We start from the raw sequence: 25,644 nt of genomic DNA, 5'->3' as shown, positions 1-25,644 counted from the left end.
CTTCGATGTTGACATGAATATCAATAATGTGGTCATTTTTATGAAAAACTAAGGATTTTCTTATCCCAGGCATAGATTATCTTAGCCGTATTTGGCACAACTTTTTGGAAATTTGGATCCTCAATGCTCTTCAACTTTGTACTTGTTTGGCTTTATAAATATTTTGATATGAGCGTCACTGATGAGTCTTATGTAGACGAAACGCGCGTCTGGCGTACTAAATTATAATCCTGGTACCTTTGATAACTATTTACACCACTGGGTCGATGCCACTGCTGGTGGACGTTTCGTCCCCGAGGGTATCACCAGCCCAGTAGTCAACACTTCGATGTTGACATGAATATCAATAATGTGGTCATTTTTATAAATTTTCCGTTTACAAAAGTTTGAATTTTTCGACAAACTAAGGATTTTCTTATCCCAGGCATAGATTACCTTAGCCATATTTGGCACAACTTTTTAGAATTTTGGATCCTCAATGCTCTTCAACTTTGTACTTGTTTGGCTAAATAAATATTTTGATATGAGCGTCACTGATGAGTCTTATGTAGACGAAACGCGCGTCTGGCGTACTAAATTATAATCCTGGTACCTTTGATAACTATTTACACCACTGGGTCGATGCCACTGCTGGTGGACGTTTCGTCCCCGAGGGTATCACCATCCCAGTAGTCAACACTTTGATGTTGACATGAATATCAATAATGTGGTCATTTTTATAAATTTTCCGTTTACAAAAGTTTGAATTTTTCGAAAAACTAAGGATTTTCTTCTCCCAAGCATAGATTACCTTAGCCGTATTTGGCACAACTTTTTGGAATTTTGGATCCTCAATGCTCTTCAACTTTGTACTTGTTTGGCTTTATAAATATTTTGATATGAGCGTCACTGATGAGTCTTATGTAGACGAAACGCGCGTCTGGCGTACTAAATTATAATCCTGGTACCTTTGATAACTATTTACACCACTGGGTCGATGCCACTGCTGGTGGACGTTTCGTCCCCGAGGGTATCACCATCCCAGTAGTCAACACTTCGATGTTGACATGAATATCAATAATGTGGTCATTTTTATAAATTTTCCGTTTACAAAAGTTTGAATTTTTCGAAAAACTAAGGATTTTCTTATCCCAAGCATAGATTACCTTAGCCGTATTTGGCACAACTTTTTGAAATTTTGGATCCTCAATGCTCTTCAACTTTGTACTTGTTTGGCTTTATAAATATTTTGATATGAGCGTCACTGATGAGTCTTATGTAGACGAAACGCGCGTCTGGCGTACTAAATTATAATCCTGGTACCTTTGATAACTATTTACACCACTGGGTCGATGCCACTGCTGGTGGACGTTTCGTCCCCGAGGGTATCACCATCCCAGTAGTCAACACTTCGATGTTGACATGAATATCAATAATGTGGTCATTTTTAGAAATTTTCTGTTTACAAAAGTTTGAATTTTTCGAAAAACTAAGGATTTTCTTATCCCAGGCATAGATTACCTTAGCCGTATTTGGCACAACTTTTTAGAATTTTGGATCCTCAATGCTCTTCAACTTTGTACTTATTTGGCTTTATAAATATTTTGATATAAGCGTCACTGATGAGTCTTATGTAGACGAAACGCGCGTCTGGCGTACTAAATTATAATCCTGGTACCTTTGATAACTATTTACACCACTGGGTCGATGCCACTGCTGGTGGACGTTTCGTCCCCGAGGGTATCACCAGCCCAGTAGTCAACACTTTGATGTTGACATGAATATTAATAATGTGGTCATTTTTATAAATTTTCCGTTTACAAAAGTTTGAATTTTTCGAAAAACTAAGGATTTTCTTATCCCAGGCATAGATTACCTTAGCCGTATTTGGCACAACGTTTTGGAATTTTGGATCCTCAATGCTCTTCAACTCTGTGCTTGTTTGGCTTTATAAATATTTTGATATGAGCGTCACTGGTGAGTCTTATGTAGACGAAACGCGCGTCTGGCGTACTAAATTATAATCCTGGTACATTTGATAACTATTCACATAGACTACTTCAGGGAAACAAAAACAACATAATGACAGGGTCTACTCGCTCCATTTGACATGGTTGGTGTTACTCCCTCGCAACCGTTTCATCTCCTTTTATTAAACACGTGTGACCGAAAATTATTCATCCAACAAAAACACACATACGTCACTCACTTGAAGTCTACCTTTCAAGGGGAAGGTCTAGAAGGAAATATCATTTTACTGCTGATACCTTTTATGACTCCTGTATTAGTATCAAAAGTAAGATAATAAGAGACCAACTTAAATTGTCTTAACATTTTTATTTAACAAAATCATTTTAAAATGTATATGTTCATGTAAATAGATTCAATCATCAAAATAACAATCATTAATGTTAACAACCATAAACAAATGCCTGCTTGAAATATTGCGAAAAAAACATATGTAAATCAAAAATATGGTAGTGTAAGAAATATTGCGAACAAAAAGACAAACTATACATAAAACATTTTTTAAAAGGATTTGCTTGTTGCACTAGAGATCATTTGATATATATATTAACTATCAAATTTTCAAATCAAAAAGATATAATAGTAATAGAAACATTCAGATTGAAATGATACAGAAGAAATGATTGATAGAATAAGAATGAAAGATGGAATGAAATTACACAATAGAAATGAAAGATTGTAACAATGGCAAGACAAAACATTAGCATACTGGTTTCCTTAGTCAGTTACTGTTGTTATCACTCCACACCGTTCACATAACTTTGGTCGGAAACAGATAAGTAACCAGACCGTTCTTTGTTCCTCTAATAAAATACTCAGTTCATAATCCTTCCCGCCATAATGAACTATTCTCTTGAGCTAAGTCAAACAATATGTTTTAATCCATAAATATCTTTATTTATTGCATTCAACTAATCCTGCATCTTTAGCCATACCATAAAACATACTTTCACAGTTGTCTAGCAGGTTTGATGGTGTGTCAAATTCACTTATATTTCCAGCATCCAGAACCATTATTCTAAAGAAAAAATATATATATGAAATAATTATTGAATGTTATTATAATAAAGATATCATCCTTTGAGTAAGTTATATTTCTTGGAACGTAAGACTCAATAATTTCTCCCTTTTAAATTTGCTAGTGTATTTTAGATGCTAATTCGGGTCCTTCAAAACAAACAGCGAGATGTGGTATGATATATTGAGACAACTATCAATCATAGTCCTAATTACTTGGATGGAAGATACTAAGGGACACTGTACGGCTTTCAACGATGAGCAAAACCAAAATCATATAGTAAGCAAAGGCTCTAATATATATGCCGTTTTGATGTACAGCAACGTCCAATCAAGACGTTAAAACCGATGTATTGTACAAGGTGGATTTCATGCAAAATGTATGTTGCAACTATCTAATGGACATTAAGTGGCCTGTTTCAAGGCAGTATTTCTGTAACTAAGTTTTAATTATCCGTTCAACATGGTCAACCTCAAACTTCAATGCAGAACTTATCATTTATATATTCTCTTCCTTAATATACATGAAATGATTGCCACAGTGCGTTTATCGAGGAACGCTAAATCAATTCGATTTAAGAAATGCAGTTGTCCTTTTTCTGGTCTACTCAACAGAACCTAATGATCATTCGTACAATATTTAATATTCATATGCGACAGCAATTATCAATAATTACCTTGTGTAGTCCATGATTGTGTTGAGTCTGTGGGCTATTGTGAGGATTGTACAATCTGAAAACTCTGTTCTAATAGTATTCTGTATTAAATCATCTGTTTCTAAATCTACAGCTGCTGTAGCTTCGTCTAGCACCAATATTTTAGTCTTCCGTAACAATGCCCTGGCAAGACACATAAGTTGTCTCTGTCCAACACTAAAAACAATATAACACTTGATCATTATTTTATATTTCTTACAAATGTTTTAAGAAACATGCGCATAAAATATTAAAAATTAAGGACAAAGAGCTATAACTCATATTGTCTTATTTCAAACCTTTTAGAATATGTAGGAATCGCGATCGTAAAAGCAGGTGTGAATTATGACTTTTTAAAATTGAATTACCATTTGAAAGTTGTTCTCATTTTGAGGAAGAATGTATGAAACAAATAAAGTTATTAATAGTTATTCGAATTCAGTTTATGTTATTTTGTGATTTTAACGTTATTTTAACACACCCCCCCCTTTATGTCCTGGGTTGGGACCCCCCCCCCCCCTTTTTTGTAAATGGCTGGATCCGCCCCTGGAAGATGTTCTCATTTTATATTTTTCGCTATCAAATATGATATTAACAAAGAACTAAGCAGTTTATCATTTAAATTTCAGATCCTTTGATAAATAAAGGCAACAGTAGAATAATGGTGTTCAAAATTCATACATCGATAAAGAGAAAAAAAAGTTCGGGTTACAAACCAAAACTGAAGGAAACACATCAACTTTAAGAGGAGAACAAAGGAATAACAGGAAACCCGAAGTGCAACCAAACCAAACGTTAACACACATAGAAACGAACTATTTGATAACTTGTGCCATATACCTGACTTGGTATAGGACATTCAAGCAAATCCTTTTTGCATTGTGTTTGAATCATTACCTAAAATTTTCTCCTCCTTCGGAACACATGTGGTCTAATCCTTTCTCCAAACCATCAACAAATTTCTTTAGATGGGCATGTTCTAAAGCCTTCCATATCTCCTCGTTATTGTACTCTTCGAATGGATCTAAATTCATTCTCATGGTTCCGGAAAACAGGACAGGATCCTACAAGGAAAATGAATTTGTATTTGAATGAAATATAGAATGGCATAAAAGGATATATGATGGATTAAATAACTTAAATATCTATATTTTGAATTTTTATTACGCTTGTGTGTTTATAAACACTGAAACATTTAATATCTGGCCTTGAAGTTATAAAACTTTCGAGTCAGATTTTTGTACTCATACTCTAACATCAACCAATCAAAATGCTTGATTTTATGTTTCGAGCATGATCTTTGTGCTCCGAGCACTGAGGAAAGTTTTATGACTTCAACCCCAGGTCTCTGTTATATTTTCAAGGTGTAATCATGTTTTAAGCCGTTTTTTAAGCGCATAACTTTAATTTAAGTTTTCTACCGTAATTTTATTTTCTTGAACCAAACTGTTGCAAAAAAAGGTTTGAATATGTACCTGTGGTATAATGGTAATTTTAGATCTTAAATCATGAAGACCGATAGTTGATATATCAATTCCATCAATGATTATCTTTCCTTTAGCTTTCTCAAGGATTCTAAACAAAGCCATTGTTAATGATGACTTCCCAGCACCAGTTCTGCCAACTATACCAATCTGGGGGAAAAGAAATAGACATTAATTCATGCTATATTGGTCGCATTTACATACTTATACTTTTTGCTGTTGATTACGTTTTCTGGTACAAATTGGGTTAAGAATTTCGTAAAATCTAAGTCAAAAATATGACAGTTGTTTCCCATTCGTTCGATGTGCTCAGCCAGCTATTGATATGGGACTCTTCGTTTTGAATTTTTCCTTTGAAATTGATATTTGTTATTTTACTTTTTAGATATTTACGTAATGTATGGATACCGGTTTATTAGTAAAGGCATTAAGTTACTGATAACCGATGAATATATGTATATCTTTTGATTTTTATACAGTATGTAGTGATGCCGCCTCATTGATTTGTACCAAGTCTCCATTTAACCATGTGTAAACAATGTGAAGTCAAAGTAAATAATGGTAAACTACCTTTTCATTTTGTTGTATTGTACACGTGATTCCCTTCAGCACCAAGTCTAGACCTTCTCTGTATCTTACGCCATAGTCTTGGAATTCTATGCATCCTATCTCTGGCCAGCTTGAACTAGGTTCCTTCTCTGGGATTTCCCATGCAGCCTATAATCATTGCAAATGATAACTTTTATTTGAAGAGGTTTCGTGCAGATCACCAATTGCTTTGAATAAAATTGTCATAAAATGGCTTCGAGAATACTAGCTTATTTACTTTGTGAATCGTAATTTACCCAGAATAAGTGGTGTTTAATAATATTCCTGATTTATTGAAATAGATAGAAGATATATATAAATCTAAAGAAGTTAAAATGCATACCTCGGTTGGATTTTCTGTATATTCCTGGATCTTTTCAATCGAAACTGTGTTACTTTCTAAATCAGAAATTACTCTAACAACCCATTGCAAACATCCGGTTATCTGAAACAAAAATATACATATATATTTTAAAAAATTATAAAAATTTACTTTATGCACTCGCTTTTAAATGTTCCTTTGATATCTTCCACTTCTTTTTTAACAATACTCTATCTGTTTTAACAAAACTCTATTTTTTTAACAATAATCTATCTTTTTAACATTAATCTATCTTTTTTAACAAAAATCTTTCTTTTTAACATTAATCTATCTTTTTTAACAATAATCTTTCTTTTTTAACAATAATCTTTCATATTTTAAAATTAATTCCTTTAGAATAGTTACTTTTTTACTAAAGTTTTAGAAAAAAAATGAATTTAACAAACTATTCAAAAGGTCAACAAGAATCTGTCTTTTAAGTAAAACCTACTTCTAAAGCATATGTTATTATTAGTCCAACTATTCCTGCTGACAATGTAGCTTTTCCAAGCACAGCAAATATACACACAAACAATAAAATCAGAGCTCCCATAAACTGAAGTCGAACTGATAGCCATCTAGAAAAAAATCAATATTGATAAAAGGTTGAAAAAAAACATAACGAGGGAAATTCTAATCAGAAAGTCCTTATAAGCAAATGGCAAAAGCAAAAACTCAAACACATAAAACAAAAAGATAACAGCTGAGAAATATTTAGTTATAGAAATATAATACATACATACAATATTCATTTAAATATTTGTAAGTATCGTTAAAAAAAAGAGTTTAAATCAAACAAACAGAACAAATAAACAAATGTCAAATATTTTTTTTCCCATTAGAACGTGGGTCACATATATCAATTGTATTCTCTGTTAAAACTTTCACAGTTTTGATTTTTTTTTTATATTGAGAGCATGTTTTCCGCAAATTAATCAAGATAAAAGATTAATATCCTTACTGGCTAACAACTCTTGCGGAATTCTGGGCTTTTTTATGTTCATCGATACGTTCAGCTGATTCAGTAATGAATCTTCCTTGTTGGTTGTAAGCTCTGATGGTTGACGTTCCAGATATAGTTTCAGCAAATTGGGAGTAAATAGGAGAACTTGCAGCCGTCTCAAAATGTCTAAGCTGTTTTGAAGTTACTGTATAAAATCTCTACAAAATAAAACAAAATACATATGAATTGGGTTCGCCTGTTTACATTTAAAGTAAAAATTAAAATGAAAAACTAATTTTTAAAGTAAAACCTGAAACTTTTTCAGACCAAAATGTTTTTGAAATTAATATTTGTTATGATTAAAAACAGTAATAAATGATAACTTACCTGTACAATAAAGTAAAGGATGGTTATTGGCAATAAAACGCAGAGAAACTGCGGTGTTCCAAAACATATTATCACAGCATTACAGATGACTACAGCAGCACTGATAATACAGTCTTTGAATTGGTAGATGATCTCGTTATCTATTCTGGCAACATCGTAGGAAAAGCGATTCACTATTCTGCCTACTGGTGTAGTGTCAAAAAAGGTCATTGGTGAACGGAGTATGTTTCGCAGAAGGTCTTTATGAAGTTTTCTTGATGCATTCATTCTTGCAGTACTGACACTGTATCCAACAAGTAGCAAAACGACACCTGAAGAATATGTGATATTTCTACGTTAAATAAAAATAACATTTTCAATAATTTACAATTAAAATGAAAAAAAAACTAAAAAGAAGGTTATTTTTTTTACAAATATTTATTCCCAATAAGAAATGTTGAAGACTTGAAATAATATATCGAAAAAAAAAATATTTATTTAGAATATGAAACTGTACCTTGTAGTATTCCGATTCCAGCATAGACACTAAGACGCATATTTCTCTGTGTTGTATCAACATTACCATTAATATGAGTTGTATTGTCACTAGTCCACTGACTTATCCACACATCAGAAGACCGATGTAGTATTTCAAATGTTATATTGAATATTATAATAAACACACTAAGTGGAACACCAATGGCACTCATGTAGAACGCCATCACAGCACCTTTAGCCTGAAATTCAGTAAAAACAATATTATCGTCATCCTTTACGATAGACAAAAAAAGCTGATCTGCAAGGTTTACCATATAGTTGCCACTATATTTATTAACTGTGTTACAACACTAGATAAAAGCAATGTGGAAAGGCACTCGACTAACGAAAGATTTAAGTTAAAAAAAAAACTATGTCGAGTAGTCTAAGGTGCTAGACACAGTGCAGATGTTGCAACGATGTCTCAGATGTAGGATTTGAATGTCGATGATTAAAGACAATAAAATGTGCGTGTGTCTGCAGATGTTTCATCAATGATGTTAGGGATTGAAAAGTATAAGGAAGGCCATAAAATTTACCTCAATTTAGGATATACTCTTGGATTTTAAAGAGTCGAAATAGGATGAATGGATCATATAAACCATGATTGGATCATTATAATATTATTTACAGCAAATGCGAAAAATATCAAATTGGGAGTGGAAACGGGAACGTGTCAAAGAAACAACAATCTGACGAACGGTAGGAAACAGCTCTAACTTGTATATTTATTCCATCATTTTTTAATATCTGCTTTAGTAATACAAGAAATATTTGGTTGTTAATTTCCTTCAAGAATTCACTATAAAAGTAGTTTTACGATTGTATTACCTTTCCTGATTCATTAGATTCTTCATCAATGATTTTCTCCTCGGTTTTATTGTCTGTTTCGTTAATATCATTCGTTGTTTTCACAGTGTTGGAATTTTCATCTTTTGTTTCTGATACATTAGAAGTCTTGTCGTTCTCTGACAGTGTGTCGTCTATATCACTTCCTTTGTTAATCATATAATTGTCCAGAAATTCGGCAAATGCTCCTTTATGGTCAATTAATTCTGTAAAAGTTCCCACTTCTCCAATTTTACCATCTACCATTGTGATAATCATGTCTGTTTTGGGTAGGAAACTAACACCATTTGTTACCAAAATTCTTGTCTGCAAAACATTACAAAAATTACTCAATAGTATTTAATATATATAACTATTATTATAACAATAACATATTGTTTGTTTCTGTTCTACATATTTTATTTCAAAATCGCTTGGTATGAGAATTTGAATGTACTATTTCGTTATTTCATGGATGAAAATTGTCGAGATCTATGAAAATGTTAATACCTTTACAAAAAAAAAACACTTAAGACCTCTTAAGTTTTAATCATTAGTTTACTTTATTTGATTGGTTTAGTTTATTGTAAATTAAAATATGTCCTTATGGAGATGGAGCAGGTTCACAGCTCAAAACAAGCAAAACTAAAACTTTCCAGAAATTCATATAAATTTTAGATTGATTGATTGATTGATTGGTCGATTGCTAAACGTCCACACGAGTATTAGATAATTGTAATAATAAAGAACAGTCTTCCAACAAGTGTGCAATTTATAAAATATCAGAATACCTTCTTTCCTAGTTTTCCTTTCTTGTCAAGTACTTCATCAAATATATGTTTGCCAACATGAGCGTCTACAGCACTAAGGGGGTCATCAAGAAGATAAATATCTGCATCCTGATACAATGCCCGGGCTAAACTGACTCTCTGTTTTTGTCCACCACTAAGATTAATGCCCTGAAGATTTACAAAAATATACATGTATATATAGAAATTGGATTAATGTCTGTTCTCAATAACTTTGAAATATTTTATTTTCTTTCTATATCACAATTTCCTGTAATAGTTTTGTCTTTTACTAGTATAGCAATTTAAAGGGTTTTCAACAAGTTGTAAACATGTGCAGGTTTAATTGAATATTTCTCCATTGTTTAATGTGCTTTTAGTTATGAACAATAAAAGTATGAAGACATATTTTTACGAACCTTTTCGCCTATTTCTGTCTGATCACCACCAGACAACATATCAAGATCAGTACGAAGTGCAGTGGCATTGATGATATCATTGTATTCACTTTTACCCATGCCTTTTCCAAACAAAATGTTATTCTGCAGTGATGCATTCCTAATCCAGGCTTGTTGAGAAACGTAGGCCACTGTTCCCTTTAATGAGAATAAAAATGTTAGAAACATCCAAGATAAAGTTTCCTACCACGAATCATCTTTTAAAAAGAATAAGTCATTATGGAATCATTTTAACAGATTTATTTTTTTAAAGATGACGGATCATGAAATGAAATAAATGTATTACAAACCTTCAGATTTACTTTTCCAGACATTGATTCCATTTCTCCTAAAATAGCTGACAACATGGATGACTTTCCTGAACCAACAGAACCTACGATAGCAACAAATGATCCTTCTGGTATGTGGACATTGATACTGAAAACAAAAACACACGGATATTATTATAGATATAATAAGAAGATGAGGTATGTGTGCCAATGAGACGACTCTCAATCCAAGTCACAATTTGTAAAATTTAACCATTATAGGTCAAAGTACGGCCTTCAAATTGGAGCCTTGGCTCACACCGAACAGCAAGCTATAAAGGACACTAAAATGGCTAGTTTATAAGCAACCAAACCGGAAAGAACAAAACTAGTTTCTGGTTAAGTATAGCGGCTATGGTAGAGTATTTAATGATAAAGGCAAGTCTCTTTATGTAAATGATTATATTTTTCTGAATCTGATAGCTTGACAAAAAATTGGGAGGGGTAAAAAATTATTAAATGCCTGAATGCATTGCTTAAATTAACACAAACGATCTAAGAGGGTTAAGTAAGCGTATAGGAAAAACATGCATACTTATATTTCAATTCAGCGGTCAATGAAGAAAATCTGGTAATAATGCAAATTATTTTAATTAGTTGATAAGATTATTCTTTACACTGTTTAGCAACAAAGTATTGTTACCTTTATATATATGCAAACTTATTTAAATATTTGCTACTTACTCCTTCAAGCTAAAATCATCTTCTTTATTCCATGCAAAAGTACCATTGTCAACTGTGACTGCGTATTCTACAAGGGATTATATAGCATTTTATTGAATAAAATAAAAGACTAATTGTTTTTGTTTATCTTATTCCAATATTGTGTATTTATAAGTTAAGAGAATTAAATTCACGCACAAAATACATCTGCATTGACAAAATGGACAATTCCATGTTTTTAACTGAAATTCACAATTGAAAAGGTAAAAAAAGCATAAATTGTTGAACTTTCATAATCTATATTCCAGGTGAATTTTGTTACACGTCTAAATAATCTTACTTTTGTCAGGGTTCCTTGTCACGGCTTCTTCATTTAGTTCTTCCTTGTTCAAAAATGCTTGGATCCTTTTCAAAGCAACATTGGCCTAAAATTGATAACATTCTACCTTTAATACTAGTATAACATTTTCTAGGATTCTCGATTACCTTAATCTTTGGATAAAATCATTTTTAGCATTGTGAACTCTAGAACTAAGAGTTCGTTGACGAAATTGTAATTCTGAATTTTCAAGCTTAACATAAAAAAAAATCATGCTTCTGAAAACATTGCAGTCATTTGGGTTTTAATATTTCTTCAAACTGAAGTACACTTTGTCAAAACAAATTACGATTTGCCATTATGATCTGTTACAGTAAATTCGCAGAAAAAGTAAAAGTACAATATCAAACTCTCTTAAATTAAAGTGTGTTGTGCAATAATATTTTAAGATTATATTTTCATATTTAGTAAATCTGTTTTGGTTATAATCATACTAATTTATATTCTATATTTTCAAAGGTCACATGCATTGATATAGTTTTATTACCTGTACGTAGTGATTCACAATGTGAGGCAATACATTCAAATTCCAGCTAAGCATTCCAAATAAAGACATCGCCACAAAAGCTTTTTCAGCAGTCAGCACATTCTCAGGGTCGATCAAAACATACATAGCAAATGTGCCCAATGAAACCTATCGAAAAATTAAAAAAAAACAGTATTTAAAAGATCATCTTATGTTATGTTTTGTTTTGAAAATTACGTTCGTAACTCAAGTTGAAATCGTGTACTCTATCTTCTGAGACTATTTTTTTTCTTTATTTTATAATTCTTCGAATTTAAGTTTATAGCTTACCAAAAATGGCGTCAAGCACCATGCCAAATGCATACAGGTACCAACAAGTGCTTGGTTTCTGATGACACCCATTTCTTTGTCACGGATAGTTGATATTTGTTTCTCAAAAGAATCTTCCCAGGCATAGAGTTTCAATACCTATAAGAAAGGGAAAAATGAGCACTTACCCCCAATTGATATGTAAACAGTCGATATTTATGGTCATTTTAATAGTTTCGAAATAAGATAAAATGAATTCAAGCTTTTTTCAAAAACGTTTTAATTCGTTTATTATATAAAACATCATATATTATAGTATATGTACATCTAATATTGTATTTGTATAACTTCTATGAGCCTATGGAATGCCGAAAAGAAGAACTTACCTTTATGCCATTCAAAACTTCATTCATCATTTTGACTCTATTGTCTTTCAAATCCATAACCTCCAACTGAAAAAGATTTAATAATCCATAACCTCTAACTGAAAAAGATTTAATTCAACTTTCTATCAGTTTAATCATTCAGATACTATAATTGTTTATATTTCCAAATGTCCTAACACTTATTAGAACATTTATTTAACTGGAGTTTATATAACTAGAAAACAATACAAATTTGATTAAGAATACATGTATATTCAGAAATATTTGACTTACAAAATGTATTAACTGGAATTTATATCACGAGAAAACATGACAATATTGATTTTAAAAGATTAAAGGTATGTTAAAAAATATTTGACTTACATGTAAATCTTTTCCTTTTTTTAACCAAATATGAGTTGAAAGGAATAAGAACAATCACGATTCCAAGTCCAATGAAAGCAGAGGCTCCAAGTGTCTGCCACAGTAAGAATAACGTGGCACAGAACATAAACGGTATAGTCCAGAGGTGATTTATATTATGGAATACAGAAGATATTCTACCAGCATCTACAGACAGCAGATTGACTATTTCTCCTGATGTTGAAGACTTCTTTGCTGAGTTGGAAAGTCTAAGGGTCTGAAAACAGAAAATGTATTTAGAATATTTTGTTATTTCTAACACCTAACAAATAATGTCTTTTACAAAATTACAACAAATCCATTAGATTTCTATTAATATTCATTATTTCCTTAAATATATGTAAAGTTCACCCTATTTCTGAAAAAAAAAGTAATGTTCATTTACCTTTTTGTATATGACTGATGAAATTGCAATCCACATACGCCTATCACCGTTCATATTTCTCTGACCTTGTTGAGTTTCAAAAAAAGTTTTACCAATGGTAAGTCCAAACATCACTAAAGCGTACATATATCCTTCCCATATTGCACTGGTATGGTTTTCAGTAAACTGTATTAATAATCTGAAAGATGCAAGTAAAATATTACCCGATTGGTAAAAAGTTGCTTAACTGTATCGAATGTGAAAAATCTATTAATCAAAAGATAAAGACAGTCATGTTACTGGTACGTGATCAAGTCACATTTACTTTAAAATTACAAGCTTCATCTTTGACATATTTCGGTTCTCATCATCCTTCGCTTTGATTACTTTCTGGAGAAAGTCAATAACAAAAAGTGCTTCATACGCATAAACTTATATATAGCAAAGAGTTATTCTCTTTTTATTCAGTGAATATGAATATAACACTAGAAATCATATTAGTTTTTTTTTAAAACTTTTATACATACCTAAGGACGAAAGGAGTGAGCAATCCAAATATACTTGATAGTAAATTGAGCATAGCTGCTCCTAGTACATATGGCCCAAACGCCTTTAATAAACATTTAACCAGTTGTGGTTGTTGTTTTAATTCTTCGTTGCCTTTGTCCGTCTTCTTTGTTGTTAAAGAATTTCTGCAAATTCAAGAATAAAAAATATTTAATGGAAAATCTAATGTCATGTATCAGTAATCCATTTTGGGATAATGAGTCCGAAATGATTTTCCGAAATAATTTTTGAATTTAGCAGCAAAAGCGATAAATCGCTCCGGAATCAGAATCACAAAAGTGGTTAAAAAACTGCTATTAAAAGACGTTATCATTGTATCGCTTACTCCAAAAATTATATTTCAAAGGTTGATGCGAAAAAAAACAAATTTGAAGTGGTAATTTCACAAAGGTAATAAAACAGATAAGTGAAAATATAGCGAACCTTTTAATGAAATCCACTTCCTGGTTCCAGTATTTTTCAAATCGTGGCACGACACAAGCTGATGTATCATCTTCATTCAATGGAAATAAATCTGTTTTGTCTAATTTTTGTCTGTATCCTTTCATGATAAGTCTGTAAGTGAATATTGTTTGATTAATTACAACTTAGCTCCTGTGTAAGAACTACATGGATATGCAAAGCCATAACATGTTTCAGAATTATGTGTATACATTGCTTTGTATTTTACCATATAGTCATATCAAATATTCTAGTTCACAAGCACGCGACATTGCGAGCGAATATGATATGCGTGATATTGTTCATTCCAAGCCAGAAGTGTGCGTGCTTTTCTTAGTGTTGCGTATATTACATATTTAGGATTTAGCTAATTTAAAACCTTACCACTTAGAAATGAAACGGCGAAATTGAGACTCTTTAGAACAAGAATGTATCCAAAGTACACGGATGCCCCACTGGCACTATCATTTTCCATGTTCCATGGACCGTGAAATTGGGTCAAAAGTCTAATTTGGCTTTAAAATTAGAAAGATCATATCATAAGCAGCAAGTGTACTAAGTTTCAAGTTTATTGGACTTCAGCTTCATCAAAAACTACCTTGACAAAAAACTTTAACCTGAAACTCCGTTTTCCTTTTCTATGTTCAGTTGACCGTGAAATTGGGGTCAAAAGTCTAATTTGGCTTTAAAATTAGAAAGATCACATCATAAGCAACAAGTGTACCCAGTTTCTAGTTGATTGGACTTCAGCTTCATCAAAAACTACCTTGACCAAAAACTTTAACCTGTGGATGAACGAACGAACGGACGGACGGACGAACGAACGAACGGAGCCACAGACCAGAAAACATAATGCCCCTCTACTATCGTAGGTGGGGCATAAAAAGTGTTAATGAATGAATGGTGTAAGGCAATCGGACAAACCAAATGACAAAAATAATTAAAAGACATATAAAAGACATTTTCCATGCAACTGTTAATCTGAAAATCTGATATAATGTGAATCATTTTAAATTTTAAAAAAAATACACTTACTTTGTACAATATCCAAACGTTAGCTTGGAAAAAAAAGATGTTCTGTTCTCTGATGTCGATTTCTAAAATAAATTAATGAAATACATCAATAGACTAATGGAAAACGTTCATTGTCAGCCACGGCGTTGTTAGTTTATTTTCCTTGTAAGTATCTTTCCTCTCTTTTTTGCATGACTACTTGAATAAAGAAATATATAGATAGAATTTATTGCGGTTTCAGTTCCAGGTGTGATATTTCAGGAATACAAATAAAAAGTTCTTTTTTCAGCTTACCTCTTCAAACTCAGAGTTCTGTCCTCTCTCCGTGGAACGATGAATGTATCTTTGTGTCAATATTGTAAGAACCAATAACACATACAATGCCAATAAAACACCATTCATAGTTCCGTGTGTGGTGTATTTCTGAAAATATAATTTTATTTTACATTCATTAACATATTTTATCGTATATTTTAGTTCACTAACTAATTGTGTATCTTTCTTAAATAAAATATAATACAAGTCATAACTAAAATGTAGCTTGTGGTTTATTTAGCATTATTTTTTTTAACTTTCACAGCGTTGAATATAATCTACCTACCATTTCGAATGTAACAATAACTTGGGTTAAGGTTCCAATTACGAAATTTTCTCCTATCATTTCCTGGATGTTCTTCAGCATGTAACATGTTGTAAGAAAAGCAATCAGTGCCGTGAGAATCTGAAAAAAATGGAATAAAAAATAAGTCATTTGAATACATGTGATTTGTTAAATCTTTTTTAAAACACGTTAACCTTATTCAAAACTTCTTAAAACTACAGTTTTTATTCGTTTCTTTCCTTTTCAAGCGAATTTCAAGATTTTTGCATATCATTTAATTGCATTTCAAACATTTGGTAAAGAGCACACTGAAAATCCGTCAGGGAAGAGATCAAAATGGTTGCATAAAATATTGATTGAAAGTCAAACGTACAGATAAAAATTAAACGCACATATGATATATTAAGGCCAAAGTTTGATTTTGTTCGATTAAAATAAACAAAAACTTACAATTCGAAAATTGAATAATCTTTTAGAATATCGTTTGTCCTTCTTTCTGCTTGTTATCTGGAAAAAGCATATAGGAACACCGATCAACAGAAATGCACACGTACTCCACTGGCATGTAGTCTTTTGTAAATTGTTTGTCAATACTGTAGTTGTGTTTATTTTCCCCTGTAACACCTTAAAGGTAAATGCGTATTGGTTGTAAACGAAAAGAATATAGCGAGCGATTTATGCGCACATTAAAAAACTACAGCAAATTGAAGTTCTTCATAAAAAAAAGAAGTACTAGTATCTTCAAAGAAATGCTTAAAACCAATAAATTTAATGCAAAACTGTTAATGTATTTTTATAACAAATGTTGCATCATTCCTTAATATTAGTAACATAAATTGTTCAGATGTAAGCCATTATTTGCAACGTTCTGAACTAAAGTTGCTTTCGGAATAGTTAACACAGTGTACTATCCCAGACATATCCAAACACATTACAATAAACCATCAAAACATATATAGCTAGAGCTTAAACGAAACTTAAAATCGAAAAGGTAAACTTTACTTTATATTTTTTTGTTATTTCCAATTAGAAATTATGTTTTGCATTAATATAAGCCTTTTGGATTCCGAAGTTACCCGTAAACCCACCATTAATGGTCTATCACAAGATGTGTCTTCCATAGTAAGTTTGTTCAGTCTAAATTGTTAGTTTGTTGTATGCCATTGCAAGATTGCCATTTATATAGGCTGAGGATTATTACAATAGAAGTTCAAAATAAACCATAAATTCCCCTTTTCCATCCGACTGACCATGTGGGAGATACTTAAATATCTCCGTCTATTTACAGACTGTTTACATTGGTGACCCCGTTCATATCATTTAATTTTATCGATTATTGGTTAAGTATAATATGGATTCTCCATATATTAATAGCTTATTCTTACATTTTGAACTTCACAATAATCATATTGTTGAGCAATGTGCGTGACGTCAGTAACATGTAACGAAATCAGAGAGATTTCCCTTTAATTTTAGATTTGGAAGACTGATTTCGTTAATAATTGAAATCTACATTTATGGTGATGGTCATCAAAAGCATTTACTTACTTGCATTCATTATATTAAACTGTTATTCTAGAATGATTCATAAACAAGCTTAGAATTATTTATTTTTTAACATGATATATATATAATAATACTAGCTAGGTTCATTGGGAAAATTAGAGTAAAATATTGAATAAAGAAAGTTCAGAAAACACACTTTGCTCAGAAAAAAAACCTCGTCAACAGGACCCGGCTTATAATGTCGTACACTAGACAAACTATTCGCCAATGAATACAATAATAATCGTCAGTTTTGCTCGAATCAAAACAGTATAAAATATAAAGGCAATTAAAACCAAAGCTCGAAAGTAATTATTCCAAACAATACTAAGACTATCTTTGACTCGACGGTACATAAACCTAAGTGTTTCGAATGAATTTAAATTCTATAAACAGTAAAATAAGAAAACAATAGCCTTATCAAAGATATTTCATGTTTAACCAGGAGTACTATAACTTATCGGCGACTGATGCCATCATGACCAGTCACGAGTAGTCGCATCTACCCAGTGCTTGTAACAAAATACCAAAGCTTCATGACTTTTTAATTTGGTACACAAAACGCGTGTCTCGACTTAATGAGATTCGTCAAGGGCGCTCGGATCAAAATAGTAAGAAGGTATAATTTCAACAATACGTTGAAGAGCACTGAATTAACATTTATATGAAGAAGAAAAAACTGAAAGTAATAGCAGCATGCGAAACATGTGTGTTAGTGGTGTTAGTGAAAAGTTTAGGGGAAAATAGATAACGTTGAACAAATGTTTACACTGCGTCCTTTTTCAAGTATATATTAGAGGTCAATATGTCAGCTGTTATTTTTTTAACTTTTTTTTTCTATGAAGAATTTGGTGCTGATAGAGTCGAAATTATATAGTATACTAGTATAATTATTTTGTTTGTGGATAATTTGTTCGAGAACAAATGACAAAACTAAACGAAACATTTTCCTCTCAAAAAACTCATTTTGATCTCTTGTGGAGAGTTGTCTCATTGGCAATAATACCAAATCTTCTTTTTTTATATTATAACTATCATATTCTTCTGACCTATTCCAAGATTTTATAGAGGTATAGAAATATATTGACTTAATGTTCAACTGTACGTCAGGAAAACCCATGCTGGAAGTCAACTTGATCATACGCGGCAACGTCTAACCCTCTTTTCAAAATTTTCTGTCCGTCATTCCACATGTTTGATTTATTGTTAATTTGATCTCGTCATGAATAATGAATAAAATATTTCCAACTTCACGTAGAACAATTGATAAAATCATGAATGTTAATCTATAAATTAATTACCTGTATCAACATATTAAGGTTACATTCTAGATACGAAGTCCCTGTGATTTGATAGAGAATAATTAGAAAACGTCTAAATCACGCTCTATTGAAATGTGTTTTACATTGGTGTATCTAACCAACTGCGTATATGTTGACATAAACTAGGAGGGAAAGACATTTTTAAAATCAACATCACTCGCTCATTTGTTGCTGATGGTTCAGACCGCCATTGCACAATCAGATAATTCAAGGTTCGAGTTATAGTTAATATGATAATTCCATTTATATTCATTTTTTCAAATATGACATTTTAAATGAGATCTGATTCTACGAGATATGTCCATATTCAATATCAAAGGAGTTACTTAATAATTGCTGTTCTTCATCTAGAAAGGTCTTCAACAGTGTACTTATTATTTCTACTTCACGACAAAGATGACGCTCTAATGAGGAGTTAAGCGATATCTAGGGTGTTCATCGACAACCTTTCAATATGTTTCTAGAGGGAAGATCTTCAACTAAGAAATTTAATTCATATTGAACATGTTTCAACAAGTTCTTTATTTCAAAAAGAAGGATATAAAAAACACAAGAACTACAACCAGACGGAGAAAGACCATTATATATTTGTGGAACTCTTGAAAGAAAAGTTTGAAATCAGCAATTGAAATTGATTGACAAATTGACTCAATTTTTAATCAGAACGATTCCTTAATTGAAAAAAAATGAACACAGAATAACCACAAGAAATCTTGTCATCAACAGGCACGATACTTCTCAAACACTGGGTCCCTTTTACTACATTCGTGTGAACAGCCAACACGCTATAGATGTATACATTGACCTGCTTCGTGTTTTACTTCTTAAAATCAGTTGGTGACAGTTGTCACTTAACTGTTTACTACTTAGTACAGTTATACAGTGCATTTTCATATGCAAATGCTTAATAGCAATTCTCTGTAACCACCAACCAAGTTGCGGCACGCATATTCTAAGATTTTCTTGAAATTTGGATTTCGAATAGCTAAAACAAAATGACATTGTTATCAAAATAGCTTTAAAACAGTGACAGATACAAAATAAAAATTACCTGGGACATGTTGTGCATTCAATGACCTAAAAGTTGACCTAAAGGTTAAAGGTTATTGATGACCTTGACCTTGAGTCTTTTTTATTTAATTTTGTTAGGAAATTGTAACAAATAAACCCAAAAAGTATTTAGAGAAAGTGTTTAGACTAAATTTTGCTTTTATTTGGTAAGAAAGCAAGATGTCAGAGGTCAAGGTCATGTTTTAAGTTCTTAGCAACGACCCTTACTTGATATACAAGTACCTAGCAACCATACATAGTTGGGTTCAGATTAATACGAACTATGATATAGATCCTAATTAAAATATCTAACTCTTTCTTTTAAAATATTCAAAGATATTTATGGTGGATAGCCACCCCAAACTATATCATACGGATGTTTGCATTATTGATTGGCACTTTTGAAAGTAAGAACGGATCCATATTCTCGTGGATTCAAATGATAAAATGCGAAAAAGAAACATCAACATAAAAAATATATATTTCATCTCGCGTCTCCAGACGAATCTACCTTTTTTCGTTTTTGTTTTGTAGATGCAATATACTAAATTATTTGACATTTTCCAAGATTTGTGATGCAAAATATGCAACTTTCAAGTCCCTTTTTATGATGTAAACTAACCATAAACACAAATAATGACACAACAATTGTATGTTTGCTATATCACAATTGTTTAAACGGATATACCAATCGAATTCATCAAGATCAAGTGTATAATCTAAAGGAGATTTTGTTAAACAAACAAGGCACATTTTCTGTGTGGATTTATGTAATAGTAAATTGACTTTTTGAAACCCGAAATGTCTCATGTGACGTTGATAATATAAGATCAAACAAGGTGTTAAGTACAAGTGTATGGATTCAAATGTGTTAAAAAAGAAAGATTGATATTTGTTTATTCGTTTTGCAAGATTTTTTTTTTTAATCTATAATAGTCCCCTTCCTTATTTATACCAATGTGGACTGGTCCGTATTATTAAACCTTGTTTGGTTCAATTAAAATAATTTATTGTTAGTTAAGCTTTTACATGATCAAAATTCCTCATGCTTGTAAACAGTTAGGAATCAACCGTTTGAAGAGCTGTCAATAATTTGCTGTCAATAATGTCCTACATTTAATACTTAAAAGTACTGTATTCTATATGAAATAAGGAAGACAACTTTATGTATCTAGCTTTCAGTTTAAGGATTTGTCTTGTCCAAATATTTACCTTAATAAGAAACGCTCAAGCCCCCAAAAAATAAAAGACTAGCTATAGGATGTATTACTACCCAAAGACGTGGAGAGATATATGATTAATATATGTGGGTTTCTGTTTAATGTTAAAACTGCTGATTTAATAATATAACGCATGTGTTTAGCAAAGTTCTTTAATTGTCTTTCTTCTTCTTGTTGAGAGTCAGTACTCCAACTGTTCATTTGGTAAACTTTCGATCATAATTGACAAGGATGTGTAGTACTACACAAACTCGTGAAGAGCTATACATGTAACTTCAAACGATTTAAGTTTCTGTTTGTATTGTAAAAAGTTCTGATTTTAAAAATCTGAGGTATATGTTCAGCCATTTCTTTTATTTGTTTTTCGTGTTGTTGTTTAGATTCAGTACCAACTGTCCAATTAGTAAAATTTCGAACACAATTGTTATGTTTTTACTTGATAATTTAATGACAAGGAGTATAACTACCCGTTCACGTGAGAGAAGAGAACAATAAATGTCCACTTCGTAAACTTTCGAACACAAATATGCATTAATTTCATAACTTGATAATTGAAAGACAAGGATATTAAACTACCTAAACACGATGAGAGCTATGATGATCAAACTATTTTGGTTTCTGTTTATATTGTATCTATTTTTTTAATTGTTTCGCTTCTTCTTTTTGAGATTCGATGCTCTAACTGTCCTCTTTGTGCATGTACTCTAGATAATGTCAGGGTTATCCATATCAATTACTTGATGTATGTGTTACCAAATGCAGCCTAAAACTTGTTTTCCAATTTGTCAACATCTATTATAAAAAAAAAACATGTTAAAGAATAATTGTGAAGCTACAGATATACTCTTCCGAATATGTATTATGATAGAAAATGAGACATCTATCCACCCAACACCAAAGAATGAAGCCCATATGACTGGTACGTAAAAAGATTCTGGTCACCGTATGACGTTCACCATAATATACATATAAGATTAAATTACTATCAGCTTTCTTTGACGACATATACCATTCCTACTAGAAGGATATATAGCTACTCCTTACATGCCATAGTGATCAGGTCTTCTCACTTAAAAGATAAAGCGTCCATACAGAATCAATTTTGATAAAAAGAATTGCAATTTCAAAAGGAGGTCAGTACAAGGAGGAAGAATGTTGTTTATCTAAACTAGGCTTAACACAACAATTGTGCATTATGCCGAAGTCCATCAAAATTATTACATCATCGCGGAAGTTATATATCTTTATATGTGGAGTTTTAATTTCAAGGTGCGTAAAGATAGTATAAAAAAATTACGTATGGTGTCAGTTATTTCTTTATTATGTTATCAAAACATTTCAAAAATAGCAATTTCTTTCTAGAATATGTACAAATATTAAAATAAAAGGAAACAAGCTGCTGTGCTATGCCATTTTCTATCATAAAAGTTTGAAAGATTTCTAATCAGGCTTTTGTCTGTTATGAGGACTTATATGTACTTTCAGAGCAGTATATATCGACGCAGCAGTAATTATCCTAAATTTTATAAAAAGACGTGAAAGATTTACTAAAAGTAAAAGACTTGTGATTACTCGGGTTTTATAAAAGGATAATAGTGTAGCATATTCTTATATTGGTGCTTCGAGTGGTTTAACCTATGTGCCCGGCACTAGCCAGTCGGCACTGAGGTTTTGGGTCGACGAATCCGGCACATGGCAGGTGTGTTTAACACCTACATTACTTGACTTGATTTTCTAGTTTCCTGCCAAATGTCGTTGGTTTTATTCCTGCTCTCCTTCTTCATCTCCGGGTATAAACTGGCTTCCACAAATGATATGCCAGCTCAAGAGTGCCGAAAATGGCGTCAAAACGTAAAAAACATTCATTAATTTTGATCTTTGATTGATTTAATTCGCGCTAAGAAAGATAACCCTGTCATAAAACATAGTAAATCAAATGTAATATTAAGAAATCAACTGCTTTCATATGGTGACAATTATATTTCAGTAGGTAAAAACGAAGACACCGGATATTTGTTTGCACTTTTAGAATACTTAAGTTATCTCTAATGTTCTCAATGATTATTACGGTTACAATTTCTATGTCTCTCAGCAATGTCTACAATTGAGAATCCAATACTTGAAATTCATCGTCACACTAGATATTCCGCTCCAAAACCGAAGAGAGATCTGAATCCGGTGGAACAATTCATCCCAGTGTTATATCTTCACTTCGAACAAATACGAGTTATCGTTCTCTTCTTTATCGGGTATATATACTCTGTAACACACAAATCGATATATCATTATAATGATGCATCCACTAGATGCGTCTATTGATGATGTAAACTATTGATTTACCTAGCTTTCAGCGATAATGACTTATTAATCAAAAGACCACATATAGAACACGTTCCTTAACTACAGATTATTAATCTAGGTTCGGTTTTACTACAAATTAAATAGATCAAAGCTTCATTTTGCTGTTGAATATGTAAAATCAGCGATACATAGTAATTGGAAACGTCTATGGTAACATCAACTGTAAATTACTTTAAAAAGGGACGAGATACCCAGGTGGCAATTAAAAACCAATACTCCATAGGCGGATCCAGGGGGGGGGCCTGGGGGCCCGGGCCCCCCTTTTGTGGGAACAATTTGGTTGATTATATAGGGAATCACTGAAGCATGACTGGAGCGGCCCCCCCCCCCCCCCCTTTAGGTCAACCAGAGGGCCCCCCCTTATGAAAAGTTCTGGATCCGCCACTGTACTCGGAGTGCAGACGTAGTAGACAGGACCCGATAAAGTGTTGGTACATCTTGCAAAGTCTATTTATATTGCAAAAAAAAAATCCGCTTAATTAATATGCCTCCTTATATCAATATTCTTTTTATTATTTTCTGGTGTTTTTTTTATGTTGTACAGTTACTTAATAAATCTATTTTTTAAAGGTTATTTATAGTATTTGTTAGTTTTTGAACAAGTCAATTACTTAGACACCGCCCCCCTTTTTTTGTTTGGTTGAAGGCATATTGATGGGATATTTTAATTCAAACGGTATTTAACATTGATGAAAAAAATAATAGGTTTAACTTTACATATAAATGTTTGCGTAGTATTTTTTTCATAAGTTTTCAAGACATTTATTTGGCAAGTATATGTCAAAACAGTGATAATTATAAAACCTATTAAGGTAATATAACATTACGAGGTCTGAAAGTTAAAAAATCTTTTGATATAATAGTTTTCTAAATATGATAAATACAAAATGTATATATAACACGGCGACTTTGAATGGGTATAAAGTATCGATATTGTAAATAAAATCCGAACCTGGTGAAAAGGGAAGCACTTTGTTTGATCGAATGTTACGCAATTATCCTTCTCAATAAGTATTATGTGCTTTATATTCCGTTACTCATTTAAAGTAAATATGTAATTGAGTAGTCGGGTACACACTAATGCTTTTTAATTGGTGGATTGGCATTTAGTGTTAACAATTAAAACGGTAATGAAATATTTTTTTTAACATGAGTAAATATTTATCTTAGACATAAATTTTAAATATAAAATTCTATAAAATAAAATAGAAGTATTTACTCATGTTAAAAAAATAATTTATTATTCTTTTTATTATTAATTTACTCTTTATTCGTTGAAGTAATTTTTTCTTGAGTTTACTGTATAAAGCTTACCTGAAAATTGTATCAAATGAAATCAAACGAGTATCTCCAGCGGCGGATCCGGCTATTTTAAAAAGGGGGGTTCCAACCCCCGACCCCCCCCCCCCCCCCGGATCCGCCAATGATCTCAGAACCTTAAAGCTCACCTTGAAAATATATGCAACAGTTAAACCTTTAGTCACAATTTCACGTGAGATTCACATGAATTTAGATTCACGTTGATGTTAGTAAAAATTCCCTGTGTATCTCTAATACTTTTTCAATATATTTGCAAAAAAACTATGTATTTCCCGTTTCCATTCTCTCTCCTATCAACTTTGCACTATTCAGCACGACGTGTCTTTCCCAGGGGTCTTTCCGAAGTCCGGAATGTGTAATTCAGTGTTCTCTGGTTGCTGACTAATAAACTTGTGTTGCGTTTGTAATGTTGTTTTATCATAAATAATACCGTTCTGGTTTTTTTTATACTTAGTTTGAATCTTTTGTATTTGATCATGCCGGAGTCTTTTATAGCTTACTATACGGTAGGGAGTTTGCTACGTGCATTGTTAAAGACTATACAGTAACCTATTGCAGCTAACATCCTCACCATTTTGGACTATGGTTGATAGATGGCAAACATTTTACATATCCTTAGTTTTATGTTCAAGAAATGACTACTAGAAAGAGGGTCGATTGACAATTCCAGACCAATGAAAAAAAATGGATTATGATTTCTGATCGTTTTGTCATTTGAAGTTAACTAGGTGTTTTTTCTTCTCTTTATTTGTTTGTTTGATGTTTCGTGATTTTTTCTTCTTTTGCTTATTGTTGAATTTCATAGATAAAATCCACAGATGTAATTCCTATATTTTAGCCAGAGCACACGCGAC

The 25,644-nt window shown here is 31.9% G+C and overlaps 2 protein-coding genes across 2 annotated transcripts; both read right to left on the bottom strand.

Annotated features, from left to right (window-relative positions):
- Positions 1-2,301: 2,301 nt before the first annotated feature.
- Positions 2,302-16,739, bottom strand: LOC139484948 (multidrug resistance-associated protein 1-like). Its single transcript, XM_071269010.1, has 27 exons — positions 16,423-16,739; positions 15,973-16,092; positions 15,666-15,794; positions 15,393-15,454; positions 14,340-14,471; positions 13,877-14,041; positions 13,371-13,548; positions 12,947-13,202; positions 12,584-12,649; positions 12,219-12,356; positions 11,910-12,056; positions 11,384-11,468; positions 11,065-11,131; positions 10,363-10,489; positions 10,034-10,210; positions 9,618-9,785; positions 8,830-9,153; positions 7,979-8,198; positions 7,483-7,793; positions 7,114-7,313; positions 6,604-6,730; positions 6,135-6,236; positions 5,774-5,920; positions 5,195-5,353; positions 4,617-4,783; positions 3,702-3,896; positions 2,302-3,025 (listed from the first exon to the last, which is right to left on the bottom strand). Exons 9-27 carry the CDS (start codon positions 12,638-12,640, stop codon positions 2,902-2,904), a joined length of 3,042 nt encoding a protein of 1,013 aa, XP_071125111.1. The 5' UTR covers positions 12,641-12,649; positions 12,947-13,202; positions 13,371-13,548; positions 13,877-14,041; positions 14,340-14,471; positions 15,393-15,454; positions 15,666-15,794; positions 15,973-16,092; positions 16,423-16,739; the 3' UTR covers positions 2,302-2,901.
- On the bottom strand, positions 12,661-17,093 carry LOC139483970 (putative ATP-binding cassette sub-family C member 13). The gene is made up of 9 exons (XM_071267688.1): positions 17,049-17,093; positions 15,973-16,092; positions 15,666-15,794; positions 15,393-15,454; positions 14,340-14,471; positions 13,877-14,041; positions 13,371-13,548; positions 13,005-13,202; positions 12,661-12,681 (listed from the first exon to the last, which is right to left on the bottom strand). The coding sequence occupies exons 1-9, from the start codon at positions 17,091-17,093 to the stop codon at positions 12,661-12,663; spliced, it is 1,050 nt and encodes a 349-aa protein (XP_071123789.1).
- Between the last annotated feature and the right edge of the window lie 8,551 nt (positions 17,094-25,644).

This window comes from Mytilus edulis, chromosome 8, assembly GCF_963676685.1.
Source record: "Mytilus edulis chromosome 8, xbMytEdul2.2, whole genome shotgun sequence".
Taxonomy (NCBI): Eukaryota; Metazoa; Mollusca; class Bivalvia; order Mytilida; family Mytilidae; genus Mytilus; species Mytilus edulis.
This window is presented reverse-complemented; position numbering and strand designations above follow the sequence as displayed.